The sequence below is a fragment of the Anser brachyrhynchus genome (genome assembly GCF_964034855.1).
Source record: "Anser brachyrhynchus genome assembly, chromosome: 2".
NCBI classification, from domain to species: Eukaryota; Metazoa; Chordata; class Aves; order Anseriformes; family Anatidae; genus Anser; species Anser brachyrhynchus.
This window is the reverse complement of record NC_137695.1, coordinates 77,493,411-77,508,639: the sequence shown is the minus strand read 5'-3', so window position 1 is coordinate 77,508,639 and position 15,229 is coordinate 77,493,411. Positions and strand designations below refer to the sequence as shown.

Below are 15,229 nucleotides of genomic sequence, written 5' to 3'. Positions count from 1 at the left end.
TGATAGGACTTTGTTCACTATACATTTTTCTCATAAGGAAAGTGAGATACACCAAAAATACACATCGGAAAATATGGTAAAGAGCCGTCAGCCATCAACACTTCTAGCTGTTGGACTGCCTGAAATTACACAAACATTCTTCAGATCTAGATTGTGTTAGCAAAATGTATCCTGAAACCTTGAAAATTGCTTACAATATTTAGAACAGTTTTTATGTATATCTTATATATTATTGTTATGATTTTGGCTGGGACAGAGTTAATTTTCTTTGTATAGGCTCACACAATGTTGCATTTTGGATTTTTGATGAAAATAATGGTGATAACACACTGATGCTTTAGTTGTTGCAGATCAGTGTTTGCACAGAGCCAAGGACTTTTTAGCTTCTCATGCTGCCCTGCCAGAAAGGAGGCTGAGGGTGCACCAGGAGCTAGGAGGGGACACAGAAAGGACAGCTGGCCCAGGCTGGCCAAAGGGATGTCCCACACCATGTGATGTCATGCTGAGCAATAAAAGCTGGGTTAAAGAAGAAAGGGGGAAGCAGAGACGGGGAGCAGCGGAATTTCGGGATGATGGCATTTGTGTTCCCAAGTAAACATTATTCATGATGAGCCCTGCTTCCCTGGACAGGACATGGCTGAACACCTGCCTGTTGATGGGAAGTAGCGAATGAATTAATTGTTTTGCTTTGTTTCTGTGCGGCTTTTGCTTTACCTAGTAAACGGTCTTTATCTCAACCCAGGAGTCCTCACAATTTTACCTTTTTGATTCTCTCGCCATCCCACATGGAAAGAGTGAGTAAGCAACTGTGTAGCACTTAGCTGCCTTCCAGGTTAAAACACAAGAATTATTTAATTATTATTTTTTACCTATTGTTATATAGGGATTTACAAAAGTTTTTTTTTTTTTTTCTAAGCCATAAACTACACACAGTGTATTTGCTCACAGTACTCTTGATCTCATATAGCTTTTGTTCTCCTGATTGCAATCACAGGATCTGGGTAAGACTTTTTCATGCAGAATAAAAGTTTGCTGAAAAAATGTAGTTATGGTTTAATGAAAATGATTTGCCAAGTAATAGGATAATTTTGTTCAAGGGAGAAAAAATAAAACAGCATGTGTTATTGCAAAATTTAACTATTTAAAAAAAAATCTTTAAAAATAGCATGAGAAATAATATTTGTTTCAGCCTGATATCAGATATTTGGAGGTTGTCTTCTAGTCAGAAAAGGAGGCTAATTTATTAAGCCAAATTTAAAAATCATAGTAGTACTTATAACATTGTTTCAGCTGAAGTCAAGTTATTACCAAAAAACAATCTTTAAAACTGTTTGGTTACAGAAAGAAAATGAATACTGTGATGGGTTTCAAAGACATGTGCCCTTTCCTGATGTTTAAATGAAGCATGGAGCTTAAGTGATAACAATTTTAGTTTTAGTCATAAGGAAGATGTGACTTTATTTTACTGTTTGCCTGGGGAAGATAACACTGGATTTGTCCAGTGGATACTGTTTGTTTCTTTATTGAATCCAGTACAGAAACCATTGTGAATGATTTCTAAGAAATGTGTCTTGTGTCTTAGAATTCTCTGATTCCTTGTTTGGTACCCGTTTAGGTACATCTGTTATTCAAGTGACAGCCACAGATGCTGATGATGCCAACTATGGAAACAGTGCCAAAGTGGTGTACAGTATCCTCCAGGGACAGCCATATTTTTCAGTGGATCCAGAAACAGGTGAACATGTCTGTTCTGTTTTCTGCAATGACAAAGAGGGGATACAAGGACAAAGACACTTTTCACTTGTATTCAAATATTGCAACAGGCTTATGGCATCGCATAACTTGGCATGAAGCAGATAAAGTTTTTTACAAATGGAAATTGTAATCAGTAAAAATATACCTTTTCTGTTAAAAGAATATTATTGCAGAACTGCTTAGCTTGGTATGAAAAAGACTTCTGGAAGACAGATGTGCACTATAAGGGTTTAGAAAGTGTGCAGAATATTGGAAAGGGTCTAATGAGTCATGTAGTAAAAGTTTATTTTACTCTAATTTCTGGGAGCTACATCTGTTAAAAAATATGTATATATATTTTGACAATTCCAGACAAGAAGGAAAATAATGATAATAATAATAATAATCCCCAAATGTAAATGAATTATCTGTAAATGTTTGTGACAGATCCCTATACTCAACAATTAGAATTGAAGCAAAAAAAATATAATAATAATAATAATAATAATAATAATGTATTAAAGCTTTAGAGCATGGATGTAATCCCTTTTTACTGTTATACAGAAAATCAGAGTCAGACATAAAGAAGAAAAACTTGTGTGAACATTGTGAATTCAAAATTATGGCCCAATAAAACCCCAAATCAACAAACAAACAAACAAACAAACAAAAATCCACCAAAACAAAACAACAAAAACAGAAACAACAGATACCTAATCCTAGCGCACATAACACTTACAAGGCATTGCATTAGAATGTTTCTGCATATTATACAAATAAATAAATAAAAAATAAAATAAAGCTATTCAGTTTAAGAATCCAGAATTTAAGTGCAATTATGTCCAGAGTCCCTGAAGTTCCTAATCCAATGAGCATGCTCAGATGATAGTTAATTTACTTTTGAGATACATTGATATTTCTTTTGAGATACATTGAGATTTCTTTTTGTAATACAGCAAGGGCATTATACCTGCAGGATAATAAGAGTCATATGGCTAGAGTTTTAAAAGAGAACATAACTCTTTTGCCTAGGATTAAAGTTTATTTCTTTTTCTCCTCCCTTTTTTAACTTTACCAGGCACAAACAGGACAAGTATAGGTCACTAACCAAGGGCAGTGGGTGGCAAGGCAGGGGATACTTGGGAGCTCATCTTTGATTCTGGGATTATCTTTCATTTTTATCCAATTTGCTTTTTTTATGTTACATTACCAGGCCAAGTTATGGTAATCACAACCTAGTAATCCTAGATCAGAGATATATACTATAACTACTAGACTAGAGAAGTTTTTTTTTGTCATTTTGTTTTGTTTTGTGTGTGTGTGTTTGCTTCTCTCTTTCTCTAAGAGTAGGAGTTTTGTAGATTATTTATTTATTTATGTATTTATTTATTTATTTTAATGTAATCATAAACATAGGACAATCTTCATATCAAGCCAAGCTTGTAAAAGTATCCTTTGTATTTAAATTCTCTTGCTTCATCAGATAAAGTTCTTATCACTTCAACCTTGCAAAATGACTTCCTTTTTAAATACAGAAAATCCTCATTTATTTTCTGAAAGAAAACTTGCACGTGTCTACTTTAATGGAAAGATCTTTTGTGCTCTGTATCCCTAAAACACATGCTCTTGGGAGTTCCTATGCTTTTTGTGTGCTGAATGAGTCTGAGACAATTAAAATATATTTTATGAAATTCTTGAGATCAGGCACACAGAAAAGACTTTCCAGCAGTAGTTTTACAGTCTTGTCCAATTCTTTATTAGCTATAGCCCTCAATGACTACCATCGCCCCCACTGGGCATTAAAATCTGTGGATCTATTACAGTCTGAAATAATGAATCCAGGACATGACAGAGTTCAACTTTGTGCTGTAGTATCAAAACCTCACTGGGGATGGAGCTTTCATATTGCATTAAAATAATAGCTGGGAACGTAGTTGAAAAAAATCATTAATTCAACAAACTTATTAATATTTTTGTCATTGGACCTAATTACCTTGATTTAGCACATTAAAACCAGTGAATAATATCTCTGTAATATTTCTTTCTCTTTTTCTTAAAATCACATTAAATCAGTCAGAGATCGAAAAGTTTACTGCAGTATACCTTGTTTTGCTTCCTATGGATTACCATCTGCACAGGATCTTACTTAAATCCATCTAAAAACTCAGAGATAACTCATGTCATGTTTTTTTCTCCTTCCCCTCTGTCTCCTTTTTCTCATTTCTCCAAGGCATAATCAAGACTGCTCTACCAGACATGAGCAGAGAAAACAGGGAACAGTATCAAGTGGTCATCCAGGCCAAAGACATGGGAGGCCAGATGGGAGGACTATCAGGGACCACCACCGTGAACATCACACTGACTGACGTCAATGACAACCCACCTCGATTCCCCCAGAGTATGGAGCATCTAAGAGTTCTGTTGCTCTCTAAAGAAACTCTTTACAATCAGCTGTTTCACTGTTGCCATCTGGGATCTTTCTTTTTCCTCTCTCTCTTTTTCTTTTCTTTTTTCTTTTTTCTTTTTTCTTTTCTTCTTCTTCTTCTCTCTCTCTCTCCTTATTTATTTAATTTACTTTTGTACAAATACTGGCCCACTGTTGTGTCTATTTATGCTGCAGCATTGGTAAGGCAAATAGGAATCTTTGCCTACATTTTCTTAATGTTGAAGTATTTCTTGCAAAGAAAAATTTTCTTCCCCTTTATAATCTGTTCACAGGAACATTAACTCTAACAATAGCTTAGGCTAACTACAGGGTTTTGAAAGCCATTAGATAAAATTAATCACAAAATCTAGGGTTCAGTTTTTGGAGACACTTGTAGTCCCACATATTTAGGCAAATATGTCACCAAATTTTCTAATGTACCACCTTGCACAGGCAGAGTTGTTCAGGTGTCATGCTCTGCTGGAAATCTATACATTTGGTTCAGGTATTTGTAATCTACATTGGATTCTTGTTGATGACTGCTTTTGGTAATCTAGCCTGTATTTGACACAATTAAGATTTTTAAAAATATCTCTAGAATAAATTTGGCAAACAAAAGAAAGCAGCATGATACAGAAAGCTTCACAATATACTACATATCCTTTCATCCTGGGCCACTGGTTTAAATCCAGTTCCATGTTGTTATAATCAGTGTCTGATAACTGCTTGACAGGCTACAGATATAAGAAATTTACAGCCTCAGTTCAGAGACTGTTGAAAAATATCCACGTTGTAAAATTTGAATTGCTTGTTGGCACTGAATAGAGATCTGACTGGCTCTCTTTACCGATTCACCAAAGACTGAACAAACAAGACTGATTTAAAAAACACTCTCCTTGAGTTGCAGGAACTTGAAAAACACTTCAGTGCCATGGCAATAAGTACACTCAAAATAGTATAAACAGGTCAACCTAGAACAGATTTTTTCTAAATATTAGAAAACTCTGACAGATGGGTTAGAGAGGATTCTTGAAGCTGCATATAACTTTTTTAACCTCTATTCAACATAACATATTCATCTTTTTAAGAAGAGAGGGGAAGGAAAGTATGGGCTTCATAAAGAATTTGAATTAATATTCAGTTTACTTGCAGAAAATCACCTTTACATGGGAAATGCACACCATGATTTTTAACTTAACTTTCTGCTTACTTCAGGAGAGGATACTCCTGTATAGCATGATACAGCCCACAATATTTTGGAAAATAGGAATTCTTGAACCTAAACTAGAATGCAGTGTAGCATATTGTAAGCTTTGTTGCTGAATAAAATAAAATAAAATAAAATTAAAAAATAAAATGATGTAAAGAGCTACAAAATAAGTTCTCAATCTCTTTAGCTTTTATTCCTTATGATACTCTTCTTCCAAGATTAGCTGAAGCTTGAAGTCTATGGGAGTCCTGATAATTTCAAAGCCTTGGTTCTGGTACATAATTATAGAGAAATTCACACAATTTGATGCTTCCTAGAATATTCAGTGTATTTTCTACATAGAATATCACTGAAACACATAAGTTGGCAATGGATGTCTTGCTGTAGTATCTATTCAGTGGTGTAATTTTCATTTTGCTGATTACCTTTCCCGTTCATTTTCTTTCTTCTCAGAAGGGTGGTTTCAACATTTCCAGGGAAATCAATATATAGAAACGTCTAGAGGTTTTGATATCATCTCAGATAGTTATGAACAGGGTCATACCTTCAAATGATTTTCTAGTTCTGGAAATTTGCTCCTTCCAAAACCAATTATTTTCCTTTTTTTTTTTTTTCTTACATGAGGCACCAATAAGTAAAAATGTGGCCAAAAGCAGAGGGTGAATGGCAACAGGAGATAATGACAAAGCACTGAAGAACTAAAGACTGATTTCTTAGAGTAGATAGAATAATGAAAAACGGCAGAGTGCACTGTGAAATACATGTTGTTTGGACTGCAGTAAGAAGGAACTGATCTGTTTTGTTCAGTTTCCTGAAAGGTGCACAGATCCTGCACATTTCAAAATCATGGACCTAAGCTGAATTTAAATGGCACCATAATGAAAATCTTACATATTTGGAATTCAGTTGTACTCCATATTAAACTAGCCATATCACATGCCAAAAATGTGTAACACTCACACAGCACCACAAAAATAAGGAATGCTTTCAGAAGCAAAAACACTCAAGGGAGTTATTTATTCTGGAAGAAGACATAAGTAACATGATTAAATCTGTTCTTACAGTATTCCTGGCTCACCAGCCAAACCTCGAATTTGAGTTAGCCTTCAAACTGATGGTTAGCTGCCAGGAATGTTAACTTTCATCCATTTTTCTGCTTGTTTTAAGGGAATAACATGCATTTTAGTTTGTATGGATTGCAGCCAAAGAGTCTACTGTTGATCATTCACTTACAGCCTCAAATTTGTAACAACAAATATAATTTAGCATCAAGCTTTAGTTTCCATTTTGTTACACATCTATATAAATATAGGATAGTTCCAGTGACACTCTTTTGTACTTAGTCTGTACATTTGAAGATAGAGACTCATTCAACACTCAGATGACTGCTGTAGTCTTTGTGGTTAAAATAAACCTTCAGAACAATTTTAAAGCACATGTTAATACAGGAAATAGGCTAACTGCAAGAATTATACTTGCCTGTACTGTTTTATAGGTCAATACAACTTATACAGGTTCTTACTGCAACCTTCAAATATGATTTGTGTATTTTGACCACAGCTAATTTTGTTAGATCAAGACTTTTATGTTATTTTTCGAAAGCTACTACTTTTTATTTATTTACATGAGAAAATAGCTCAATTCCTCCCTCCCCTTCTCCTCCTCCAACCCCCCCCCCCCCCCCCCCAACATTATGTTCTGGAATGTTGCATGTAAAATGCTGAAAATATCAGATTTTTTTTGTTGTTGTTGTTTTTAATATACTTGCTAACAAATTACTGAAAATAGTGATCTAGAAACATCTGTTTCTTACCAGTGGTGAAAGGTCTTCATTGCCTATTTCTAACTGGTCAAGCAAATCATCTGATTAATATTTTTTCTTTATAATTAGATTTTATTACAAATATTGTCAGAAAATACATATAAATTCACTTATCATACACACAGACGAAATTAAAATATCTAAGTAATCAGAATTCTTTCTAGCAAAACCTGATTATAAAAACATTAAATGAAGTCAACCATAGAAAGTACACAAAAACTATCTGCAGAGTAAATTAAAGAAAATCTGAAAGTATCTGTATTTCAATTAACTATAACAATTAACATGAACGTGTATCCAAATGCTCTTTTCCATGACTCTTTAGTATGTATTACCAATAATGGCTGAATGAATTACTTTTAGATAGTACACCTAAAATGAATATATTTAAAAACAAACAAACAAACAACAAAAAAGAACTATTCTATTTTAGTCTCCTGCCACAATCCATGATGTTTTTTACAACTCTTATACCCTGAGGGGGGAAAAAAAAAATCTTATACTGTTTGTAAATATAATATCTGGGAACATTTCTAGAGGACTGAGAGAAAAAATATATATATATAACTTTAGGTAACCAATGTTCAAATTGCTGCCGTATTACTGAGCTTCTCTGTTCTTTATAGTTGGGAAAAAAATGTTGAAAGCATTAAAATACAGTACTAAATAGCTTTGAAGAATCACTTGAATCTGACAGTTTGTCAATCAACTCCAAACCCTGTTTTAAAGTTGAGTATGATGACTAATAGCATTTTTCTTCAAGTACTTCAAACTTCAAGTCGCTTTAAAAAAAATCCTGGTGAAATTTAAATGTTTATTATTCAGTAGAACAAAGTTTCTCAAAATAATAAATGTTTGATTTCATTCTTCCAGGCACCTACCAGTTCAGCTCTCCTGAGTCTGCACCACCTGGGACTCCTCTTGGCAGAATTAAAGCCAATGACCCCGATCTGGGTGAAAATGCAGAGATTGAGTATAGCATCTCTAATGGGGATGGATCAGACATGTTTGATATCATCACTGACAAGGACACTCAGGAAGGGATTATAACTGTCAAAAAGGTTTGTTTTTTCTCTCTTTCTGTTATATATACTTAGCTCTCCAGATGTTATGGTTATTTTTCTTTTTCCAGGGGATGGAAGGGTAGATCCCACAAGGGGTCAAGTCTGCCAAAGAGTTGTTCCATTAGTTTTGTTCTCTTTCTTCAGCAGATATCTGTTATTTTCAAGTCTCAAGGGAAATTTACTGGCATGTCACTTCACATAAAGTAATATTTCAGTGGTGGCTGTCTGTTCAATATATATACTCTCACACACAGTACTTTTGAATTAGGGCTGTGAGAACCTGGAGGGGTTCAGTTCACTGTGGGGTTTGTCAGCTGAGTGTTGCTCACAAGGGTTGGAGGCTCACCTGAATTTTGATGAATTTACACCTTCAAACTGTCACTCTGTAATCTGTCTGACAGTCAAGTACATCAAGTACCTTAAATCTGTCTTGGTTTAAGTCCAACCTTGGTGAAACTTCAAGTTGTTACATATTATGTCAATGAGATCTAAAGAGCAAAGAAATGAGGAAAAATACACTCTGACATTTATTAGTTGCTTTTATGGTTCAGACAGTTAAACTATGAACGCTATTTTCAGTTCTGTTCTTACTGAATTTATCAGTAACAATAAATTGATATATGTATATATAATATAGATCTATATGCATATGTGTATTTCTGTGTGTACGTGTATTTGTGCATATATCAATGTATATATATCTATACATATACGCATTCATATATGGTTCTGCATAATATAAAGGTCACATAGATTGGAAATCAGACATCACAGTTTTTCTTTTCACTCTGGAATATGGAAAAGCATCTGGGTTGCTTCCGATGCAGAATATGCAAAGATGGATGGTAATGGCGGGTGGGAGGAGAGAGGAAAGTGGAAATAGTACAGAGAGCCTTTAAGTGCTGGGATAACTGTTTTTGTTCCTGCCATAAGTATGAGAAAAATAAGGGCATTAGCAACTCCTACTCGTGGAAGCAATCCATCCTCTCTGTTTCTTTCTCTCTTTCTGTTTTTTCTATATATAGATTCCTCCTGGTTTTCTAGGAAGCTGAAGAATTGGTAGGCAGAGGAATCATAGTTGTCTTGCTGTCCTATAAAACTCGTAGTTTTGCTTATACATGGTACCAAACATGAAGTACTCCATCTTCTCCAAGATGCACTCCATCTTCTCCAAGATGCATTACATTTTAGAGATTTATCTCTGAAAAATTCTTACACTTTTAATTTAGCATAATAAAGCTGACACATTTCTTGTAAAGTGACACAATTTTCTTTATTATTATTATTATTTGCTCCCCAGCAGCTGGATTTTGAAAACAAGATGTTATACACCTTACGAGTGGAAGCAACCAACACCCACCTGGATCCTCGTTTTCTTCAGCTGGGGCCATTCAAAGATACAGCTCTAGTCAAAATTTCTGTGGAAGACATAGATGAACCTCCAGTATTCAACAGACCCTCATATTTAATAGAAGTAGATGAAGATGCAAAGGAAGGAAGCATTATTGGGCAGGTTGTAGCCCAAGATCCAGATGTAACAAAGAATACAATAAAGTAAGCCATTAAACATTATAAAATGCTTTAAATGTGGGTTAAATCTTACACAAACTGTGATGAGACTGCAATATAGTAGGGAGGCATTTGTGTAATTAGTCTTATAGGGGCCACTGAAAAATATCAGATAAATATCTATGGGAGCTTGTGATGTCAAACAGTTAACAGTGCAGGGTATGCTTCTACAGCTTATAGGCACCATGTTAAAAGAAAGGTCAGTCACCATGTTCCAGCACTTTGTCAGAGTCCAAAATTTTCTTAACAGGTTCTGTTAGGTATTCCACACCAATAATGGAGAGTGTAATATTTAATATCAATTTTACTTATTTGAAGACATTTGATGCTACACAGGATTTCTGATTTATCAGACTTCCATAAAACATACTGAAAACACAAGACTGTTGGTCTTGGTAATGTGCTCACTGTCACAATGCTGAGCTTCCCCTGTTGCTGGAAAGGAATATGTGGACTGAAGCCACCTTGAAACCAATGCTTTTTTCAAAATTATTTTCCTAGTTCCTTCCTATTTTTGGGCTGAGATGTATATTCCTCCCACCATCACCACCCCCAGTGGTCTGGCTAACCTGCGGAGACATTTGCACTCTTAACGAACTCAGTGTGAGACATTTCTAACTCCAGCTGATCCACTCAGTTCTTGATAGAGTCAGTTGATCCACTCAGCTGACATAGCTGACATCTAAAACAGATGCAACTCTCAAGTCCCCTTTGTGTTGAGATAAAGTCAGCTTCTTTGCAATGACTATGCTCAGTCACTCTCTGTATCATTTCCTGAGCTTCATAGGCACATTGCTTTTGCACACCTCCACTGACTCTGCTTCATTTGTAGGGCTTTATTTGTCTCTCACATACTTTCACCAAACTGGATTCACAGTACTATGCTTTTATATGATGTTTCCAATGGCAAACTTATGTAAGATGCTCAGAGTGGTGTATTTCTACCCTTCCTGTACCCTACTAGCCCTGTAGACATAACACTCTCTGCCATGTTTCATAGCTTACTACTTAGTGTACATGTTATATTAAATAAGAAATAATGTTGAGAAAGTTGTAACAATTAGAGGTAAGCGTTCAGTGCTATGAAATTGTTTTAACTGTTAACCATCTGATATTATTATCTGCAGTTACAAACATAAGACTGAAATTTGTTTGTTCAACATGCAACTGTTAAGTAAACATGATTTCTGCATTTCTGAACAAGCTTGGTATTACCTGCAGCAATAGAGTTTGGGATAAGAGGTGTGAGAGGAGAAAAAAGAAAAGGAAATATTTATAAATTATTTAAGTATAAAATCTTATTTTAACCTGATTGTGGTTGACCATTATTAGTCTAATTTAAAAACACCTATAGACAACTTTTTCATTGATAGGAAAGAATTGAGCAAAAGAAAGTGTTACAAAATATGATTTTAAAGAAATTCTATTTTAACAAGAAAATCCAAAGATTTTTCTGGTCATCCTGATCGTCCCTGTGCCATATTAAAAGTATCTCATTATAAAGTGATAATTATATCTGAAATGTGTGTCCTTTGATAGCCGAGTTCTCCAAGAATTAATTTGCAGAATTTGCAAAATTCATATCTATGAATGTTCATTTTCAATTGTTATTTCAACATTCACATTCTAAGCTCAAATATAATTTTGAATACCAACCTAACAATCTGCCAATGTAATTAGTTTGCCCTTCTTCCTGCCCACTAGGCTTTAAAAAACAGTTTCTCTGTAACATACTGCACTCCTCAACTACAGGAAAGCTTAGGTTTACTTGTTAAGAAAATATTGTTGATTAACCACAGTTCGACTTAGAAAATGTTTATAGGTGGCTGTAAGCCAAACTGGAGACTGTAGCAGTAGATAGAGGTGCTTAGTTGTATTGTATCTTGACAGATATTCTGTGGATCGACACACTGACCTCGATAGAATATTCAACATCTATTCAGGAAATGGATCCTTATTCATCTCAAAACCACTTGACCGTGAAGAAACTCCCTGGCACAACATCACTGTCATAGCAACTGAAATCAGTAAGTTGGAGATCATTTATCTAAGTAGAACATAAGAACTGAGATAAGACTGGAATTTTACAGTATCTTTGATTTAGATTTGCCCTTCATCAAATATTTTCAGTAGACAGAGTATCCTTAAATGCACTTTTAAAAGTACAGCTTACTCCTTTAGAATTATCTTTGCTCATTTGTGAAAAGATAATTTGGAATTCTCAGACTCAACCATGAACAGTAGATATTAGAAAAGTTACCTTGTTCCCTGAGAATTCCCAACAAATAATTTGGTGCAGGAGCAATGTGCCAAAGACCTTACCTCAGTCATTAGAGCAAGAAAAATCCCTGGAAAAAAAAAAAATGTCCATGGTGGACAAAAAACACATTTTCAGAACGACCACTGTAACCAGGGGAAGAAAGTATGTTTTATCTCAACTTCCTTATCAGAGGAGATGGTTTGATTTGAAGATGACTAGAGGAAAATTCTTTCTGCTCTGGGTCTGAAGCAAACCCTGGCCCGATGTTTTTCACTGGGATTCTTTACTGTTCTCTTGGGCCCTGTCAGATCTGGATTTCTCATCTGCCGCCTTCTTCCAGTCAACTAAAAATGTGCATCAGGGAAGAAACACCGAGTTTAGGAGACAACTTATTTCCTACTCTCCTTCTTCAGTCTCCCTACAGGAGTCTCCTTAGGAGCCTATGTGTTTAACAGTCTGGGGGTAGGGTAATATAGAAAGATAAATCATACTCCTATTATCAGAAAGACTGTTACCTTTTGCTCGTACAGTGCTCTTTCATTGTTTGGTCAAATATGGTCTCCATTTTCAATACATGCAATGCATGAGTCATCTACAGCTATAGACTGACCTCAGAGATAAAGTTTGCAAATACGAACTGATATTAACATCTACATAGATCCAAATTTTGTCTCTACATTTTAAGAAGGGATGACACCACCACTTTTTTTTTTTTTTTAACTGCTTTACTGGTTCAAACAAGTAAATGTTCTTGACAGCTCTGCCTCAGGAAAAAGCTCTTTAAATGAATCATTTACTCTACTATGTATGGAATATAAGTCAAACATCAGTAATAACTTTGTGGCCTGTTTTTAATGCAAATCAATTTAAGTAGAGTTTGTATTATCTCAAATTAATGTACTATACTAAAACAAAGTGTTTCAAATATAGATAGGGCTTTTAAACATACAAAATATACACCATTAGAAAGTTAAAGGTAATTGTTTTAATATTATTAAGATAAATGAGTGTTTCTAATGACTATTTGAAAAATATATGATAATTTCAGGTCTTTTCATAAAATGTGTGTTGTGGAAAACTTTGCATTGTACTATAAATCATTTTCTTGTTTCAGATAATCCTAAACAAAGTAGCCAGATACCTGTCTTCATCCGGATTTTAGACATAAATGATCATGCACCAGAATTTGCCAAATACTATGAAACATTCGTTTGTGAAAATGCAAAAGCAGGACAGGTAAACACATATTTATGTTAACCGAGAATTTTAATCAAACTATCCTGGAATACCATCATGAAGACTTCAGAGTTTCTTTATTTCAATAATTGCAAAACAACTCAACATCTTTATTCCCTGATTCCAGAGAAAATACTAATTGATTCAGAAAAGGTTTTAGAAGATAAAAGGTGCAGAATTTTACCCTAAAACAATATAATAATAAATATAATATAACATAAAATAAATTTATTTAGGGTGTGTTTTCATCTCTAATATTAGAGAATACTTTTCAGACCCACTTATGCATAATGTGACAAAAAAACTTTATACTGTCTGATAATTCCATTTCCTTCTGGAATTTTTTTCAAAGCCTTAGTTGATGTAGCCACACCTTCAGGTAAAAAAATGCAGGAAAAATATTTTATTATGTTCCAGTAAAGCACATGTGGAAGAAAAAGATCATCACAAAAATAAAGGATAATTTATCTGTTTCTATTGTAAGTTAAATTCAATTTGGAATTGAACTGAATTTTGGCAAAAATCATGTATATCATTTTCTAAACTATCTCAGCAATCCTGTAATAATCTAAAAGGATGATAAGATTTAAGAAAAAAAAATGAAATAACTGGGAACAGAGAAAGGAGACTGACTAGCAGAACTCAATGAAACATAGGAATCTCTTATTATTGCTGCCACTAAAACCAACATATATTTATGTTAATGCCTGTCATCTTTTCAGTTTTAAATGTGAAGGAGGACATATTTTTGGCTGATTTTTAATTCTGAAAGTACTTACCAAGGAACTGGATTTAAGAGCTGATTGTATACCTCAAAATTGTCTTTCTAGCATGGGCCTAAGTTTAACTCTTCTTCATTTTTGAGAGGAGGAAAACATTTGATAGCATTACTCTCCCTAGCACACACCTGAGTCTGTTCTTGATATATCAGAGAGGCCAGGACAGAACTTTAATCTCAGCCTAAGTCTATACTTGTGTTTTTAGAGCACAGTGACCACTCAAAGGCTTTATAGGGCCCAGGGATATAGATATATATCAGAAAACATGCTGATGTTTTACTTTGGTCTCTATTCAGTGTTGCATTTAACATAGCCACAGTGGCTGCATGAAAGTAGCATAAATGGTACCTAGCATTGGTCTGGAATCTCAGGTCTTGCAGAACTCTAGGAGGGGCAAGGATATGCAGTTTACCTGTTGCAATGCAAATTATGTTTTACTACAGGTTTAACAGATGGGGAAGAAAAAGAAAATTAAAAAAAAAAAATGAGAGAGAGAGAGGGGGGACAGTGTGAATTACTGGAATTTGCATTCAGTCTACTAGTTTTTCATTCATTGCACCTAATACTGTAAGTTAGGTAAGTGGGCTATAAAGACAGGGGATAGTTTGAGTGTAATAGAATCATTAATCAATAGGCTTTGAAGTAACTGACCATTATTTAATTCTTTTTCAAGAAAGTCCTACTATTTTTGATGCAAATCATGTATATAGAAAAATATCCATATCAAAGGCAGTGATGAATTAAATTAAAACAGTGGAGGGAATTATCAGAAAAACGAACAAGGTGCATCTTTCAAAAAAAACTGAGGCTTATGATCAGAACACGGTGTCTTAACCAATGACATAAATTGTCATATAAGAATACAGTTCAAGCCTCAGATAATTCAAGCCATTGGTTTTGAACAGCAGGCACATGACCTGAATTCTCTGTGCAACAAAATCTCTTTGCACTAGATGAAATTGAGACAAAGAAATCTTAAAATCTCTGTATAATGGTTAATAGAAAAGTGAGTCTTGTTCTTTAATTGCATAATACAAATAAATCTTCCAGAGCATAAAAAATAATATTTCAATGAAATTAATAATTAATTAATATTTTCATTCAGCAAACACAGATTTAGTCATATATTT

The 15,229-nt window shown here is 34.3% G+C and overlaps 1 protein-coding gene across 6 annotated transcripts in view; it reads left to right on the top strand.

Annotated features, from left to right (window-relative positions):
- The window catches only part of CDH9 (cadherin 9), a 102,641-nt gene that overhangs the window by 75,750 nt on the left and 11,662 nt on the right, over nucleotides 1-15,229 (top strand). For 3 of the 6 annotated variants that reach the window (XM_080582242.1, XM_080582244.1, XM_080582245.1), the window contains 6 exons: nucleotides 1,616-1,735; nucleotides 3,965-4,132; nucleotides 8,065-8,252; nucleotides 9,556-9,809; nucleotides 11,715-11,851; nucleotides 13,199-13,320. The exons of 1 other annotated variant lie outside the window; for it this stretch is intronic. In XM_080582242.1, coding sequence (XP_080438368.1) covers nucleotides 1,616-1,735; nucleotides 3,965-4,132; nucleotides 8,065-8,252; nucleotides 9,556-9,809; nucleotides 11,715-11,851; nucleotides 13,199-13,320 — 989 coding nt within the window. Of the gene's footprint in view, nucleotides 1-1,615; nucleotides 1,736-1,759; nucleotides 4,133-8,064; nucleotides 8,253-9,555; nucleotides 9,810-11,714; nucleotides 11,852-13,198; nucleotides 13,321-15,229 lie in introns of those variants that run through there. 2 more of the 6 variants (XM_080582243.1, XM_080582246.1) reach the window with 2 other exon arrangements.